The 19,655-nt window shown below is 38.7% G+C and overlaps 1 protein-coding gene across 11 annotated transcripts in view; it reads left to right on the top strand.

Moving 5' to 3' along the window:
• LOC121452851 (EGF-like and EMI domain-containing protein 1) overlaps positions 1-19,655 on the top strand; it is a 687,333-nt gene that overhangs the window by 502,112 nt on the left and 165,566 nt on the right. For 10 of the 11 annotated variants that reach the window (XM_041659186.1, XM_041659185.1, XM_041659187.1 and 7 more), the window contains exon 6: positions 1,030-1,152. The exons of the other annotated variant lie outside the window; for it this stretch is intronic. In XM_041659186.1, coding sequence (XP_041515120.1) covers positions 1,030-1,152 — 123 coding nt within the window. The remainder of the gene's footprint in view (positions 1-1,029; positions 1,153-19,655) is intronic. 11 annotated transcript variants of the gene reach the window in all.

The raw sequence follows: 19,655 nt of genomic DNA, 5'->3' as shown, positions 1-19,655 counted from the left end.
TCTGCCTCCCTCCATGCCACCTTCCTGCCCCCTCCTTCTTTCTTCCCTCCCAGTTTTATAGCCTAGATTAACCTGGATTTAGGTTTCTCTTGCTTTACAATCCAGACCTCTGGGATTACAGGCACTAGCTATCACTCTCACCCCTCATTTCCACCTGTACAAATCACCAAATAAGAAAGTTTAGAATCTTTCTTTTTTTAATTCATAGACGACCTGAAACTTGTTGTCTTGTAATTTTAAATATGGACGTAGTGATTGCTTGAGGCACAATAAAGTGTAAGTGCTGGGAAATGAAATTTCTTTTCAGCGAGTAATCAATATTATATTTGTGCATCTTGGTAGTATTTATTACTGATAATAAAAGGTAGGTAATTGTAAATTTTTCTTGACTATTTTCCATTTTATTCTATAAGTTAATAACCAGTGTTTTATACAAACACACTGTTTTAGGTAACAGCCACTTGAACAAGAAGCTAAATTAGTGGGAAGCAATGTACTGATGTTTTTCTGAGAACATTAAGCCATGGTTTCATTTGAGTCATCTGTCTTTGCTCTGATGTCTACTGTAGCACATGAGAAGGAGACTCAAGGTCTTAACTCCATTACTGGCTTTATTCAGCGCTGTCAGGCCAAGAATAGGTGTTTATCTACTAGTGTGTGCTTCTCCAGAGAGACTAGCTCATTGTAATTCTCTCAGTTTTCCTTCCCCAAAGAAATATCTTTATCTCGGATCTGTCTAGTTAGCCAATGCATGAGGAACAGAAAATCGTGAGACAATCACAATGCTCATGGTTGCTCTTCTAAAATAAAAGAAGCAACAACAACAAATCCTCAATTACATTTCTATCTTTATTTTGTTGTTTACAATGTGGAGCAAAATGGATCAAACAAGCATAGATTTGTGGTAACAGAGATGGTGCTTTTGTACAATATAACACATACTGTGAATCAAAGAAATATTTGTGCCACTTCTCTAACGTTGACATTGGAGTGACATTGTAATCCTGGCCATCTGTCTTCCTCCTCTAGACATCGATGAGTGTGCGGTGGTGAACGGAGGCTGCCAGCAGCGCTGTATTAACACTCTGGGCACCTTCCACTGCGTGTGTGATACAGGGTACAGACGCCATGCTGACGAACGCACCTGCATAAGTGAGTAAATATTAGAGCCAGCTTGAAGCCATTTTCAATGAAAATCGACCTGCCCATGCGAGGGGCAGAGGAGAGAGATTTTTCTATTATAAAAAATATCTATAGAAGCTGGTGGCATTCGAGTTCAGTTCTACCTTCTAGAATACAAAAGGCATTTTGCTATTAACAGATAGACAAAGATGGAGAAAGAAGTGCAGAGATTAAGATTTACAAGCATAACTTGATTCTCCACATATGTGGTTATTTCTATACTGTATAATTTTGGGCATATTTGGTGGAGTATAAATTTGTTATTTATTACTTATACAAACAAATATGACACCAAACTAAAATGATGGGGTAACTTAAATCATGATAATTACTAGGTACGGTGATCTCATGTAGAACTGTAGTCAGAAATAAATTCAAGACTAAAACTCAGACATCAACAAAATTATAAAGATTATATTCCAAATAACTTAAAGTTACCCAAGTGCACTTAAGACTACACATATTTAATATAGGTTACAGCATATTCATTCTGCCACAAAATGTACTGAAATGTAATTTTGGAGCAGTAAAATGATCATTCATCTATTCATTTACATGATCTCAAGATTATGGATTTCCTGAAATAAGTAAATGCTACTTTTGGAAATGAAAAGAAAGAAATAGAGTTTTAAGAACGCTTTTCCTCATAAGACTATCAAGACTCCTTGTTTTCTCTGAAATAGTCTAAATAAAAGTGTTTTTATTTTTCAGCGAGTTATGATTTTCTTCTGACATAAGGATACGTTCCGCTTTTATCTGAGTTCCCTGGTTAAAGTAATTAATAACTTAGCACCTGGTATAGGACACTTTCATTACTTACTTTGTTTATATAAGTTTTATTAACCATTCCATCCTTACCTAACTCTTGTTGGTAGCTTACAAAGTATTTTACAATGTGAAGTAGCGTGGGCGCACATACGCCTTCTGCCCTTTCTGGCAGGTGGGAGACGAGATCAGCAAGCAGACAAGGATGCTCTAGTCATGATCTGCTCTTGATGGTAGCAAGCAGGCTGTGAAACTGAGAAAGAACAGACAGAGAGGGGCAAGAGGGAAGAGAGGTCCCTTTTCAAAGTCAGATGAAGGCACAAATAGAAGGCAGACCCTAATAGCTAGGAAGTCGAATCAGCATGATGGTGGTCGCGAAAAGCTCTTGGAGCAGGTCAGTTGCCCCAGCAGATTTATTCAATGGAAACATCCTCTTGTTTTTGCAAGATCAATGGCATTTCCATTCCTAGGTCATGTGCTACTAGCATCCCCTCAAACTGCAGCCCAATCCACAGCTGTGCAGGAGCAGCAGGGGCAGATGTATGCAAATGCAATATTTGTTGGGAAAGGACAAACTTAAGCCAGTGAAAGTTTTCTCTAAAGTAAAATCATTTTTGAAGTAATGGTTTATATGAGTCAGTAATATTGGGTCTTGGTGGAAAGGCAAAATAAACAGCAAGCGTAGCTAACTTTTGTCTGGGTGTAAAATTAGTTTTCTAAACTCTTAGCAATAAGTAGCTGCTCCAACTAGCCGCTCTTCTCCCCTTTGCCATCATTGTTATTGTGTTAATGACATTTGGGCAAAATTGAACTTCATTGAATTGGGATATTATGGTTTACCCCACCTATTTCTTGTCCTTAGGAGCCACATCTAACTGCCTATACATGAGGCTGCTATGACAGCAACTTAGCTTCTGCTCTGTATGTGGGTCAGGGGACAACCTCTGGCACTGTCCTCAAAAACTCTGTGCATTGCCTTTGAGGTAGATGTTCGCGTTGGCTGAGAGTCACCAACTAGATGAGCCCCAGTGAGTCCCAGGGGTTAGCCTGTCTCTTCAGCAGCCCAGATGTGAAGTGAAAGTATACACCACCATGCCACACATTTCTAAATGTGTTCGGGCATTTAACTCTGCTTCTCATCTTTGTAAGGCAAGCATTGTAGTGACTGAGCTATTACCCTGTCCTCTGGCCTTCACAAGCACATACATACAAATACACATATAAAATTGTATATGCATGTGCACACACGTGCACACACGGTTCATTGTAGGCGGAGACTGCTTGTTTGGCAATGTCCTCTGTTATAAAATATAGCATCTCGCCTAGGGGGGCCGGGCGGTGGTGGCGCACGCCTTTAATCCCAGCACTTGGGAGGCAGAGGCAGGCAGATCTCTGGGAGTTCAAAACCAGCCTGGTCTACAAGAGCTAGTTCCAGGACGGGCACCAAAGCTACAGAGAAGCCCTGTCTCGAAAAACCAATATATATATAATCTCTGTGTACTTTTCAGTTAGCTATTGTCTTATTATTGACATATATATTAGAACCTAAATAATGGTAATATGAAATGACAGCATCTATTTCCAGTCATTACCTTTGAACAACTAGGGAACAGAGACTAATGAAAATCACCTAAACTTTTAGTATGTGGTTATGTAATTCACATTTTTAGTAACTTGTAAAGCTTTGGATATAAGTTGGCATACCACTTAAATTGTCTTGAATTTCCATTGTTAATACCAGCCTCGGAAAAATGTTCATCTCGGCTATCTGTTTATAAGCATACCTGTCCTCTGGTGTGTTTGCTGAAGTCAGTCTTCTCAGAGAGACGAGATAATGAAGCCACTGAAAACTTAAATGCATTCCCTCCTTTGCACCTTCCGCACCTAAGACGATTCATATTTTCCCCCAGAAATAAACAAATGCAATCACAGATGTCCACAAAGAAATGCCTCAGAAAAAGGAGGCTTTTAATTTTTTCAGTCTTAAGAACACTCAGGGCTCCATGCTACTTACTTGGAAAAGTCAGAAAGTGTCTTTATTTATTATCTCCTCTTTGGTCCCATTAAATGAAGGAAAAGAGTAACAGTCCTCTACTATACAGTTTTATGTGGATATCACATTGTCGTACTTCAGTTACATGTATTTCAATGTCACTGTTATATTTTAATTTATTACAAATATGAAGACATTGGGCAACAAGGATGATATAGATACACAGCTAAGAAGCTTCGAAGTGGTATCCTTAGTGAATCTCTGAGCTTAAACATCCTTGCAAGAGCCATTAATGAGCTCTGTCTTTTAAGATAATGCTGAATTTAAAACCTTGAAAATGAGAAAACCATTAGATGTGCCGGCCTTCGCACAATGGGCTTCTTTGTTTTCTCTCAGTGCTCTGATGGTGTCTGGGTTTCATTGCATGTGAAGAGGAGAAACTTCTAAGAAATGCAGAGAGACTGACTGCCTTCATACTGGAGAAGGAGGTTAAAGACTTCATTGTAACTACCTTTCAATTAGCTGCATTATTTATGAAGAGAAATTAGGAACAGAATTCCTTTTGGATGACAGCTGATGTGTTGAACGGGTCTATGTCAGGTTAGAAAAGTTGTTTAGTTTGTCAGATTGATGACATTTCTCCGTCATTATCAAATTCATCAGCCTTGCAATATTAAGCACTTTAGTGTGGTGGGTGCTAAATTTAGTCCTTGAAAGTTGAATTTGAGAAGTACTTCCCTTCTGCCTCTTCATAGCCATTGTGTGGCCTTTGAAGAAGATTAAGAATTTATCAAGTTTTAATCCAATGTTGAGTTTTTGGATCAATTCAGCATTTGTCCACTCAAATATCAGGAACACACTGAGATCTTTTCTGGATTTTTTTTTCCTGCACTTTTTTCTCAGACTTCAAACTACGGAAGTGAAGCCTGGCAGTTTTGAAGGACTGAGGTCTCGGTTCTGGCTACACCATAGGAAAGCTGAGGGGTCTCATTGCACTTCTTTTGTCCCTCCCATTTTCAGAATCTGTTTCATCTCAATCTCTCCCTCTTTATCTCTAATACTATCAGAAAAATAACTCACAAAATCAATATTATGCATTGCACATGAGCATGTCCATCATAAAGGAAAATATCATTACCTCCTCCCACTTCTGCCAAAAATGGATGCGGCTAGGCTATGGTGGCTCACGCCTTTTAATCTTAACACTCAGCAGGCAGAGGCAGGTCAACAAGAGCTAGCTCCAGGACAGGAGCCAATGCTACACAGAGAAACCCTGCCTCAAAAACAAAACAAAACAAAACAAAAAAAAAAACAGAAAACAAAACAAAAAAAGAAAATAAAAGTGATGCCTATAGAGTATGGAGGAGACCTAGTATGGGTTCTGGGGCTAAAGGAGTAAATAAGAAAGGTTCTTTAAGGACCATGGAGTGATGATCTCCAGTTTCTGTGCGTATGGTTAGGAAAGTCAGATCACACACCCACATGCACACACACGGAACATATGTACACACTTTTTTACATGGACATAAAAGCCTAATAGTGAAAGGTTCACATGGTGGTCTCCATAGATGGCATTTCTCCTTTGTCGCTTAGGAAAGGTTGTCTTCACATAACTTATTTTTATGGCATTTTCTTCCACTTATAAAATATTTATTATATACAATATCAAATTAAAAAACCCAACATAAAGAGTGATTTTACCTGTGTTACCTAGCTGACTTTTTAGTTCATTGTATAACAGCCGAGAATAAGATAAACTTTAAAATGAAGACATTAAGTTCATAGCTAGCACACAACATATCCCCAGTAAATCATGGCTCAAACCAATGATTTTGAGCTGTTATGTGTCTACTCCATCATTTCCCGATGGAGCACTTATTCAAAGTAGAAGTGCTGAGCATGAGGGAGTTTTAATTGTGTGTAACTGAAAGTGTAGCATGTTAACTTTACATTCCTCATTTACAAATGTGTATTACGACCCTCGGGATCTGAGGGGGAGGTAATTTGGGAGGAATACATACAGGGAAAGTATCTGTCCCCTCTTTGTAGGCTAAGAACAGTAACGTTACTACAGTGATATATATAGACTATGTGAGCTGATCTAGTTACTTCATATAAATAGCTCAGTTTATCAGCATGGAGCCCATGAGAAAAAGTGATAAATCTTTTTTTTATCACTTATCAGGTAAAATCCTGAGTGGGTATCTGACAGCAAGAGGCACTCGGAAATTATTAGTTGGCACCTTTTGTTGCCCGTAGCCATAGGACCAAATACAATAACAGGTGGTCAGTCCTTGTAAATCTAAATTTCAATGAGCCATGACAATGGATGAGTGCTTGTAGATGCTAGATTATGGCGGAATTTGAAAACTCAAATTTAACATCAGAGGAAAAGAAGCTCAGTTACTGATTTCGTACACCTTACCCACAGTTCTAGTGAAATGGTGTTGGTGGTGAATGACAGAATTCAGTGTTGTTGGTTTGGTTTGGTTTCAGAACAAATCAAATTCTTTTTTTTTTTTTTTTTTTTTTTGGTTTTTCGAGACAGGGTTTCTCTGTGGTTTTGGAGCCTGTCCTGGAACTAGCTCTGTAGACCAGGCTGGTCTCGAACTCACAGAGATCCGCCTGCCTCTGCCTCCCGAGTGCTGGGATTAAAGGCGTGCGCCACCACCGCCCGGCTAACAAATCAAATTCTTAGCTGAGGGTCCTTCACAGTTTGATCACACCTAGAAATCTGGGGATTTATTCCAGGACCTGGTTCTTTGCTCAGGGGCAAACTCACTATCTGCTGTTTTCCTGATGAAACTACATCAGGAAATTCCATCCTGCCTCTCCTCCTTCTTCATCTTCCTTTTATTGAAATTAGATTTGCTTTCTCTTGCATAGCATATCCTGCTTATGGTTTCTTCTCTTGCTACTCTTCCCATTTCTTCCCCATCAGCCCCACTACCCCAATTTGGATCCACTCTATTTTTGTCTTTCATTAGAAAACAAACAGGCTTCTATAGGATTATAATATAATACAGATATAATACAGTATAATATAGTAATATAATATGACATGATAAAACAAAAACTAACAATTAGAATTGGACAAGAAAAACCAACAGAGAGAAAAGAACCCAGGAGGAGACACAAGAATTAGAAGCTCACTCATCCCCATGCTCAAGAGCCCCATAAAACACTAAGCTAGAAGCCATAACATACACAGAGGACTTGGTGCAGACCTGTGCAGGCCCTGTGTGTGCTACTTCAGTGTCTGTGCATTCATGTGAGCTTTGATCATTTTTTTTTTCAGAGAGTTTGTCGTCCATCCTTCTTGGTGTCTTCCGTCCCATCTGGCTCTTACACTCATTTGCATCTTCTTCCTGGGGGTGGGTTCATTGAACCCCAAGGCTAGAGAGTTGATGCAGACTTCCTGTGTAGGGCTGAGCTTCTCAGCATCTCGACCTCTCACTCTCTGAGTAATATTGCTAAATCTGTGTTTGTTTCCATCTGCTGTAAGAGGAAGCTTCTCTGAAAGCTGAGCACAGAATGTCATTAGGAGTCATTTTATCATTGATGGTGTTTTGGTTTGGTTTTAATTTTAACAGTACTGTTTGGTTTTACCCTAGGTTCCTGAGGTATCTAGTCTCGGATTCTTGGTCACCCGAGCAGTATCCCATGTGGGTTCCATCTCCATGGAGTGGGCTTAACTCATATTGATGTTGGTTGGTTATTCCCACAAGCCTTGGGCTGCCATTGCCTTAGCACATTTTGCAGACACCACTGCAGATCTAAGGGTTTGTGGCTTGCGTAGTGTTTGTGGGTCTCTTTTGGTAGCATGGAAAGTAATTCTGTACCAAAGATGCTAGAACACACAACAAGTGCCTGCAGAGGCCATAATTTTGTAGGCATGATTTCAGATATGTAAGATCTGTGAAATGCCATTTTACATGAACCCGCCTAGTCAAGGTAAAAGTAGCTCAGGGCAGCTGGCAAGATGGCTCAGTGTTTAAGAACACTTGTTGCATTTGTAGACAAGAAGAGTTCAGTTAGCAGCACCCATGCCAGATGGCTCAGAACCATCTATGACGTCTCTGCAGGGTTCTGATGCCCCCTCCTGGCCTCTGCAGGCACTACCACAAACATGAACATGCACAGATTGAGACATACGGTTGATGAAAATGAAAATGAAAAATCTTTAAAAGCTCTAGCACAGAATCCCTCCCAGTGGAAGATAAAGTCTACATCTTGCCTGTGCCTCACATTAGACTCATGTTGTTTTTAATCTCTGCAGTCATGACTGAGGCAAAGTGTTTTTATCTAGTGTCATGTATAGAATCGGTGTTCAACAAATAAAAAATCCTGCAAAAGGCTTTGCTTTTTTTTTTTTTGGAGATGGATATTTTCTCTGTCTGTGATCTTCTCTTAATTTGATTTAAAGAGTTAATGGTGCTTGCCTTTGGCTCCAAGAGCCTCGCTGAGTGACCCCTCCACTAAGGACAGGATATATGTGGTTATTAATGAGAGTCAAGGGCAAAGGATGGTTTAAGCTCATTCATGTCTCCAACCAGAAGACACAGCAAAATCAGGAGTATGTCAGGAAACCAGCTGTAAGATGGTCCATAGCTCTGAAGGTCAGAGTTGAAAGGGCAAACAGCAAAGAGCAAAGTTAGGGTTAAAATTTGAGCAGAGAATAAAAAGAAAGACAAAAACCACCATGAACTGAGACGCTGAAGCCCTCCTAACAAACATAAGTAAGACTGCTGATGCAACCTTCCAGCTCATATGGCGCCTGCTCTTGTAGGCTGGTGAGGAATACTGGGATATGGGAAATTCCCTGGGAATTCCTCTGGACTGAGAGGTCATGGGAGCTGAGCAAATATAGTCCCATCACCCAGTGTCCTGACGTTTAAACAATTACAGAGATGAAACACTTTGGAGTCCTGATAATTGGGCTTGGCCTGCAGTTTTGGTCATGTCCATCGGCATTAATGATTACCATACTTTAAAAATATTATCTCTAGCCCTCCCCAGTCATCTCATAAGGTATTATTTACCATCACTATTTGTGGCAGACTGGACCTGCTCTGTCCTAGAGGTCAACATCAGAGTTTCAGAATAGGACTTGGGTTTGCAGGTTCGCAAATTATCACTCCTGGCACCTTAGGGGAGCAGACTGGACTATGACTTACACTTTTTTTTAAATTTATTTATTTATTAAAAATTTCTGTCTCTTCCCCGCCACTTTTTGAGATGAATACAGGGCATAGATGACAAGCGAATGCGTCTGCCATGTAATTGTGACAAAATTCTCTCTTCTCAGTTTTATGCCGTGGTGCTCTAGAATCTTATTTCACGTTCAGCTTTGGAGCTTAAAGAAATCCTCTATTTGTGTTAAAGAATAAAACTTGATTCATGACATCAGTACCTTACAGATTCTGTTTAGGTGTAGCATGTTAGCTGTCTAGTTGGCCAATTAATCAAGTCAACTCTGCTTATGAGGGACCCACAGAACATGTCTTTGGGGGGGGGCTCAGTTGTTGAATCCTGTCATGTTTAAACAAACAAAAAGACATGTCTACTACAAGTGATGTGTTTGAGTCTTATTGTTAAGGCTTTTTAAGGAAGGAAAAGACAGTAAAGTGTAAAGGGTTCATACTGGTTCATGTGATAAGTAGGTTCAGCATATGCAGAATTAAGGAGCCTGGTAAAGAAATTATTGTATGAAGAATCAGTATGAAAATAATGGGGCTGGAGAAATGGCTGTGCTTGCTACACAAGTATGAGGACTTCAGTTGGGATTCTTAGAACCTACATTAAAAGTGAGGCATGGTAATAGACAATTGTAATCCCAGTGCTGGGGAGTCAGAGACAAAAGGGGCCCAAGAGCTCCTGACCAGCCCATCTGGATGAACTGGTGAAGGTCCAGGTTCACTGTGAGATTTATCTCAAACAATGAAGTAGACAGTAACTGACAAAAATATATGATGTCAGTCTCTCTGCATACACACAGTACATAGACACCTTCACACACATATACATCCACCCAAGAATACGCATACATGTATAGCCTCCAGATGGGGACACACACACACATATACAAAGACTGGACAGTGTTTCTCCCACAAGATCCAAAGATAATCTAAAAAGGCCCAACACCAGGCATGAAAGCTCTCTTTTCAGTTGTTGGCTAGGGTTGTTTAAGAGACTCACAAAACATTACAGGCTATTGTTACCTCCCTTGGCTGCTACAGAAGTGCAAGGGAAATCCCTACAGTTGAAGGCACAAAGCACTTTCGATACAGGGCCCAGAGGCCCCAGAACTAGAACTGACCTGAAAGCCTCCTACCTGAGGACTAACTCCCATGTTACCAGATGCAAGTTTTCAGAGGAGAAAAGCAACCAACCGTCCAACCCAACTGTAATACCTGTGAAATACAACAGCAACTAGTATAGCACAATAACCCTAAGGGCGAAACAGGAGCATCCATATGTTGGCAGTAACCAATAGCTCTCTAGTTTGAATAAGACCCACTAGCGCGGTGTATTTGGCCCCCTAAGCTCATAGGGAGTGACGCTATTATGAGGTGTGGCTTTGTTAGAGTAGGTATGGCCTTGTTGGAGGAAGTGTGCCACTGTGGAGGTGGACTTTGAGGTCTCATATATGCTCAAGTAACGCCAAGTAGTTCAGTTCACTTCCTGTTGCCTGTGCAAGATGTAGAACTCTCAGCTATCACTCCAACACCATGTCTGCCCGCACACTGCCCTGTCCTACCATGATGATAACAGACTGAATCTCTGAACTGTAAGCCACCCAATTAAATGTTTTCCTTTATAAGAGTTATCATAATTATGGTGTCTTTTCACAATAATTGAAACTCTAAGATACCTACCCATCAACAGATAAATCTTGCCTAATACTCAAAACCTGTCAACCTACCCAAGGCAATCTAAAGTCATGGGTCTTAGGGGAAAACCTACAGTGACCCCTAAGCCAGCATAGGCTATAAAATGTCATAATTGACATGGTCACGGAGTATCAAGGTTAACTTTATTGAGTCTATATAATCTTTTGGATAAACATTATAAACATCAAGTCATAAACCTTTGCTCTTTCATTTAATAACTTCATGATTTGTAAAACAACACAGGGCATTTCAGGATTTATTCTTGTTTGGTATTGTGAAATTTGAAACTTTCACATAACATGGTCCCAGCATCACCAGAAGTTTTACCAAGTTGGTCTCTACAAAATGAAGTTCATAGATTAGAACCCAATGGCACAGCTGTGATTTGCTGCCTTTGCTTTGCAGTATCCTAGGATCCATATTCCTTTCTTTTGGATGTTAATACAATACATGATTCAAAGTTTTAATATTTAAAAGGGAATGATTTGACTGACTTTCTGCCTCCGATATTTTTTTATATTATATATTGGAGGGAGGGTAACAGTTTAACATTTTTCCTGGACTCAGTAAAAATAATGCAAATTATTTTTTGTACTAAGCCTGATTAATGAACCCTCTTTTCTCTATGGAGAAGCATCTGATTCCTCAAAGTTGCATTTTAAAAGTCAAGTCAGGAAGCAGTCTAGTTTCAACCTGGTCTTACTTTTAAAAGAAAATGATTTAATAATCTTCATTTCTCATTATAACTTCCATGAGACCCTGTAGTAAAAGACATTTTTTTTTTCATTTCTTGGTTTGGAAATTTGGCTTGCAAAGCACCGTATCACACAGGCAGAGAACAAAGGATTATAATGCGGAAGGAAAGAATCTGTAGTTGGCTTCTTACCTGCACCCCAAATGTTGAGACAGACTGTCCTGCCTTCATTACACCCTTGATTAAGCCCAAGGTACAAAGAATTCCAACTTGTATGGAATCATTGAACTACAAAATGTAAGGTGTGGGAGGGCAGGCTTCGGCGCTGCCTGACTGACATGTTTGCTAACTCGTCTCCTTGTAGTTAGCATACATTGGTACGTGCAGACTCCAATGCTGTAGGATGTACCGTGCAACAGAAGCAAAAATTATGAGATCAAGCATAATTGATATTCCACATGACCCATTAAAACAGGTCTCATGTAATGCACTTTCAGTAGGCTAGCCTGAATAGAGGCACCTTTTTCCACTTTGCAGCGAGACTGAGCAATTCCCTCAACCATCCCCATCTGGGGGACCTTGAACTGAGAGCACATGTTTAATGATGCCCGGACTAGCTATTGATTAAACACTGACAATGTTCAGAGGAATTGAGAATCAAAAAGCCTCCCCCATGGCCAGCTCTGCCATGCTCACTTCTTAATAGATGGCAAAGGAGGGTTCTAAATGAGATCTGCCGCCCTTAACATCCTCAGAACTCCACAGGAGTGGGATTAATTTCTGCTTTGCAGTCCTTTGCAGCTGCCATGTCTAAAATGTCCATCATTCTGCAGGAATGAATACAGATGTCCCTCCTTTTTAATTTTTCATTTTTGTAGTCCTCATTTTTGAGTAAAAATAATTATATTACTTCATTCTATTCAGTGATCGTATATCAAATGTGTAATAATCAAAGCTTACTCTTAATAAATATATAAACCAAGGCAAAGACAGTTCTTGGGGGGTTAATTTATCTGAATACTCATTTCCTGAGTCGAATCAAACAAACAAACAAACAAAACAAGGAAATGGCTAAAAGAAAGTGAATAATGAATGAAAATATCATGGGGAGATCTCAAAGGCAGGTCAGGATCTGCCAGAGGTGCAGATATTTTTAAGATGCTCTTTTGTCTGCGTGAAAAACTGTGACCCAGAACTGAGAATTGAAGCTGTAAAATATGTGGTTTCCAATGATGGGAACACCCAACTGTTTTAACTTCAACAAACACGGAGGGCACACCTAGAGGGTGTTGGGGATGTTGCCCGGATCTTCCCCTTTTAAAGTTATTTAATCCCTGCAACAATCCTGTGAAATACTCATTAGAATACTTTTAAAGATGTGAAACTGAAGCTTGGAGGAATTAAATAAATCTCCTTATTATCAAACCCTCAGTAAACAGGTGAGAACAAAGGCGTGAGGCCAGAAGCTGTCAGAGCTAGCTGCCAACCCAGATGTTTTGATTAACAGTCTAGTGAGCTGATAATCCCAAAACATCTTTCTTAGTTTAATAATATTTAATGAAAGGTTCAATGGAAAGCTTGGATTTTTAAAGTAGCTATTTGTTCTTTAAATATTTTTATTTATGACTTTTTTGTTAGGCTATATGCCTAGGATAAAAAAAATGAGGAGGTTGTAAGTATAAATATTGTAAAAGCAATCACAACCTGCCACTAGGAGGAAGCCATTGTTAATATCTAAACTTTTGCTCCAATCTTTTTGTCTGTCAGTATTACTTTCTGATTGAGCCTTCACCAATTTTGTGATAAAGGCAGAGATCACACATCACATACATTCACATGTACCTTCATATATACAGAGATATATAGACATATTTTAACTTAAAACTACTTACTAAGAACATTTAGAGACAAATACTTCTGTATGTTTATGTAAGCATATATATTATGAAATGTTTCTATCTTTTCAATACTGTTATTTTTTGTAGCTGTTATTAGAAAAAATAATATCTTCCTGAGAAACTGTCAATAGATGTTTATTTATAAAAAGGTGAAACAATGAATATATATTTAATAATGAATATATATTTAATTTTTTAATCTTTATTCCTTTAGTCAAAATTTTAGTGGAAATTCTTTTTATTTATTTATTTATTTTATTTTCGAGACAGGGTTTCTCCGTAGCTTTTGGTTCCTGTCCTGGAACAAGCTCTTCTAGACCAGGCTGGCCTCGAACTCACAGAGATCCGCCTGCCTCTGCCTCCCGAGTGCTGGTATTAAAGGCGTGCGCCACCACCGCCCGGCATAGTGGAAATTCTTAATCCATTACAATTTCATAATGTTTTCTACCTTACCACTGTTGGCACCAAATTTCCCTGTCATTTTAGCCTCTAACTGATAAAATAAGTGAGACTATACTCATCATTATTTCTTTTCTCAAGTTCAGATTCTAAAATTTTCCCCTAACTTTTCAAAATTGTGAATTTCATCTTAAGGTATTTCAATGCTTTTAATGAAAACAGAATTATATCACTTTGCCCCTCCTTTCCTCTCTCCAGCCCCTCCAAGCTTCCCTCCCTCAATCACTCTCACTAACCTCCCCTTCTCAGGTTGAAAGTCTCTTATTCTTTGATCATTATTGCTAATTGTATGTGTGAACATAGGTATATATATATGTATAAATATGCACTAGCACTATATATTCATTATAATGCATACATATATACATACACATGTACATACATACAATCTACTAGGTTCATTTTTTTGGCATTTATGGTCTTAGGGCTTGCCATTCTACAGCGGACACCCATTAAGGGGACTCACTCCTAGAAGAGGCTAATGCTCCTTCTCCCCTCCCCATAGTCATTAATTCCTTGTAGTTCTTTTTTGAAGGTGGAACCCTGCCGTGGGACAATGGTCCATACCCTGTCATTTGTATTTTAAATAAACATTGGTTGGCCAATAGCCAGGCAGGAAGTAGAGGTGGAGCAATGAGAACAGGAGAATTCTGGGAAGAGAAAGAGTCAATCTGCAGTCATCACCCAGACAGAGAGGAAGCCAGACACAGATCAAGCATATGTGATTGCCTCGCTGAAAAAGGTGCCAAGTCACATGGCTAACACAGACAAGAATTATGGGCTAATATAAGTTGTAAGAGTTAAGAAGTAAGCCTGAGCTACTAGGCCAATCGGTTTATAATTAATGCAGACCTCTGGGTGTTTCTTCGGGGCTGAAGGACTTTGGGACCTGGTGGGACAGAAACTTCAGTCAACAGAACCTTGTGAAAATTTCCCCAATTCTTGCTAACACAACATTGATTTTGCCATTGTTCCAGTCTTGTCTATGTACCTGTTTCTGGGAGGGAATGTTTCACAGCAGGCTTCCTGCTGTTTAGTTTCTTACAATCTTATTTCACACTCTTCTGTGATATTGCCAACCTGAGTCATAGATACAGGAGCTGTGATGTAGATGCATCTCTTGGGGCTAGGCTTCCACTGTTGATCTCTGTATTGTACGCAATTGTGATTTTCTGTGCTTGTCTCCATTTGCTGTAGAGCCGTTTCTTTGATGAGACATGGTGGTACCTTCACTTATCTGTGATTAGAAGGATAAGATTTAAAAAGCAGTAAGAAATTATACTACTCCGGCAAAGTGGGCAGTAGTAGATTATTTTCCAAGGCCATGGCCTCATGAGCCCCTGGAAGCTGCCTAGGTTTCCAGTACCAGGCATGATTTATCTCCTGCTGAGTAGGCTTTAAGTCCCTAAGTGCCAACAACATGTGAGTGCCACTAATTGTACCTTAAAACACATCTTGCCATGTAATGGCTTCTGGGTATTACAGTGGGTAGGGCTGTTAATTGCTTCTGTCCTTGGAAAGTGTGCACAGAATTTTCTGGAATCGGGGGGACTAGACCATAGGAAAGAGGCTTTCAGATCAGATCCATCTTAAGCCATCTGAGTCCTCCTTTAGCAAAAGGGACCTATCCTCAATCCCCAAAAGACAGCCAAGGACGACTGCAATAATCTTATTATATGTGGAGGATTTTTTGAATATTCTGACCAATCATTCAAAATGAGATTCCTCATGCCTACTATTGGAGTTTTTGTTAATCTGTGGTCCTTGCCTAAGTATGTGGGTGGGTGGGATGGGGAGTATATAAGTACACTTACGTGTATTGTGTATAATGTTAGGTAAATATAAAATAATATGAGTATTGAGGCATTACCAAACAACCTCAGTGTTATTTAATACAATCTTTTCTCGGTCTATCTACTTACCTGAAAATTTCATTATTTCATTTTTCTTCACACCTGAATAATATTTCATTGTACATGTGGATCATAATTTCATTATCCATTCATCATTTGAGGGAAATTTAGTTTGTTTCCATTTCCTGGCTATTTCACTAGGGCAACTTTGAACATTGTGAGCAAGTATATTCTAGCTAGGATGTCTAATATATTTTTTTATAAAGAAAATTATAAATATAATTTTCACAAATATTTCACTATTTAAGATTCTATACATAGGGAGAACCAAACCATCATTTTGAGGATAAAAGCAACATATGTGTGTGTGTTTATCTAAGTATACATGGAAGTAAGAGAATATGCATCAATATAAGAAAACACAGAAAAAAGAAACATGCAAAACTAAAGCTGAACCACATCAGCATTAGCACTCTATCAGCTCCTGCCATGTTGTTGCAGTGAGTGGAAAATGAGTGCTGAGGTCTGTGCAGGCCTGGGGGTCAGGAGTAGGTAGATGGAGGATGCCAGGGTTTCAGTTTCCACACTTCTGCTATCATCAGTCTGTCTGTCTGTCTTCTATCTGTCTTGAGAAGAAGTGCTTATGATAGAAGAAAATACAATAGTTGATGATTGGAGAAAGAGTGATTGGTATGCCTAGAAGTCACAATCTGAAAAGCAACTATTGGGTCTACTGGAGTATAATCCCTGAGAGTTTATAGTTTGACCATGAAAGCACAGTAATCATTCTGTTAGCTACTGCTAGGTGTCTTCTTGAACTGGGCATGGTTATATAACCAATTGAATAATTGACATCTAGTGGTTCCCCGAGGCTTCTTTTTGTTTGTGTTGTAATTTGTTTCCTTAGTTTTATTCATATTATATCATGTATCCCATAGATTATATATTATATTATGTATTACAGTAGCCATAGCTAGCCAAAGATGGGAATGAGTGCTGGTCTGAAAGAAAAGATTGGCCATACACTAGAGTATGGGCTCACAACCCCTTTGGCAAACCTCTGTCTCCAAAAATATTTACATTATGATTCATAACAGTAGCAAAATGACAGTTTTAAAGTAGCAATGCAATAATTTTAAGGTTGGGGTCACCACAACATGAGCAACTATATTAAAGGTTCACATCATTAGGGAGGTTGGGAACCACTGTCCTGGAGCCTTTATTGAAGTCCAGGTCTTTCGTTGCTCAGATCCACTCTGGTAGATAGGGATTTCTAGGAAGCAAATTCTGAGATGCGTTCTCCGGATGCTTTACAAAACAGTGTGAGAATCAACACCAGCAAAGGGGGCAGTGAGTGGCAGAACTCAACAAAGAACCAGCAGGGTTACAACGTGGCTGAGCAACTTCCCTGGGCTGTCAAAAGTGGAACAGCCCTTGATATTGTCCCCGCCATTGTGCGCGATGCCGGAGCTTTACATGTGCAAAGGACCAATCATCAGATAGAGACTGTTGCAGGGTTGGAGTGTGATCCTGGGCAAGGTGGCTCTTCGCAGCTAGTGGCAGTTTCTAAAGAGAGGCTAAACTGAAAACTGTCACCTGCCAACAACTAAATAAACAGTAAGAGAACGGCGCATTTCAGTTCTCACGTGGAAGCACACCACGGTATCTACTACGTTGACTTGAAATAGCGTCTCACTATGTTACTGGAGTTTATAGTGTATGTCAAGAACCCTAGGCAGTCTTTATTTTTAAACTTCTTGCTTGGTTCTCTCTCTCTTTTCATATGTGTGTGTATATAGACTGTTTACTTTTTGCATGTAAGTTGCAAATAATTGTTTTCCATATTTTGAGTATATTATTCACATTTTCCTTAGTATACTGCATTTCTTAGATTTTTGTATTTTCTTTTTTTGTATGATCTCTGTTTTAGATAAATATTTACAAGTAAGTTTATTTAGTCTTTTCAGAGTTTTATTTTACTAAACTTAATATTTTATCTATTCAAAATTCCTTCTGGAGTATAATTTAAGGCAATAACTTAAATTATGGATATATATGTATGTGTGTGTGTCTGAATGTGTTTGAATATGTATGTGTGTGTATATATATATACATATACACATGTACAATATATTTGTGCCATGTGTGTATGTGTGTATTATATTTGTGTATTAGTCTTTTCTTTTTCTTTTTTATTTTTTTATTTTATTTTGTTGGATTTTCGAGACAGGGTTTCTCTGTAGCTTTTGGTGACTGTCGGTGACTGTCCCAGAACTAGCTCTTGTAGAACAGGCTGACCTCGAACTCACAGACATCTGCCTGCCTCTACCTCCTGAGTGCTGGGATTAAAGGCGTGTGCCACCACCACCCAGCTTGTGTTAATCTTTCAGAGTTTTATTTTATTAAACTTAATATTTTATCTACTCAAATATTTTTCTGGAGTATACTTTAAGGTAGTATAAATGTGCATGAATGTGTATGTATATGTGTGTACAATATATGTTTGTGTGGTGTGTATATGTGTGTATGATATATGTGTGTATGCATATATGTGTGGATGACATATGTGTATTGTGTGATTCATGTCTCTGTTCCTATATGTGTATGAATGTATATGCATACTTGTGTGTTTACATATATGTATGTATATTATATGTGTGTGTAGTCTGTACCTGTATGTGTGTGTGATATATGTATATGGATATATATGATGTATGTGTATATGTGTGGTGTCTATGTGTGTTTGTGTGTTTCCCAGACAACTCAGCAATTTTTCTAAAACCACATTTGATTTATTTCTAATCTTCTTCAGGCTTTCATATACCATAGTAACTACACCATTGTGTCAAATTTTGTCTGTGATATGGAATTCTTCAATTAATCTATTTGCATTTGTGTCAAAACTATATAACCTGAAATATTGTAATTTTATGGTAGTTAGATTATCCCAGATAATCTAAACCACCAGAGTGAGCAACAATAGATAAAGCAGTAGATGATTATGTTTCTTACACATCTAAAAATATATATCCTTTTGCTTATATCAAGCATATATAGTCCTTCATTTCTCACTGTCAAATCTATGTATTTGGGCATTTGACAAATGTTTAAATTCTATCTGGAAGTCTTTCTATTGTTCCTCACCCCATCTGTTTTCCTTAGTAGCTTATTACTAATTTTAAAATTAACTTTGAGCTTGTTTTTTTCAAATTATTTATATTTTATCCTCCAAATCGTACATGGAATAAAAGAAAAACACACATTGTCTGAATACTGAATGAATAATTTCCTTTTTATGTCATCTCTATGGTTCTTAAGTTCTCTAAGTTGCAAGCAATGTCAAGATTATCCCACAATGTGAAAAGAATGAAAAATGGCTGCATAAATATTCACTAAAATCATATGTACATATCTACTTGTCTTTCATTTTTCTAAAATGTTGCCGCTCAAAAAATTTTTTTATGTTTATAAAGTGGCCAGCTGACCTTCACCCAGTATGTCTATGGGGTGAAACTCACAAGGTCTTGTGTGCACGCTGCTGTAGTTGAGTTGACTTTCAAGGCCAAATGTGCACACTGCTGCAGTTGAGTTGACTTTCAAGGGTGTCATTGAGCCTAATTTTGAACAACTCCAAACACAGAAGGAAAGTTTGAAGCCTATAGAATGAGCTAGATGGCTGTTTTTTTTTAATTTGGTCTTTCATTTACTTCATACGTAGATTGAGAGATGGATAAGACACATAATTTATGGAGATGAGCAAAGCATCAAACTGTGGGGTCTCCTCTTAAAAAGCTGTGAAGAAATTCAGGTAGTGATAAACTACTTCACTTTGGCCTGCAGAAGCCTAAGTCAAAGCTTCCCATGACCGAGCACAGCCCGTCTGTACAGGGCTGGGTGTGATGACATGGAAGGACCAGC

This window comes from Microtus oregoni, unplaced genomic scaffold, assembly GCF_018167655.1.
Source record: "Microtus oregoni isolate MIOR12 unplaced genomic scaffold, Mior012 000010F_ref0000083, whole genome shotgun sequence".
Taxonomy (NCBI): domain Eukaryota; kingdom Metazoa; phylum Chordata; class Mammalia; order Rodentia; family Cricetidae; genus Microtus; species Microtus oregoni.
Note: the sequence above shows the minus strand (reverse complement) of the source record. Positions and strands in the feature narration are given on the sequence as shown.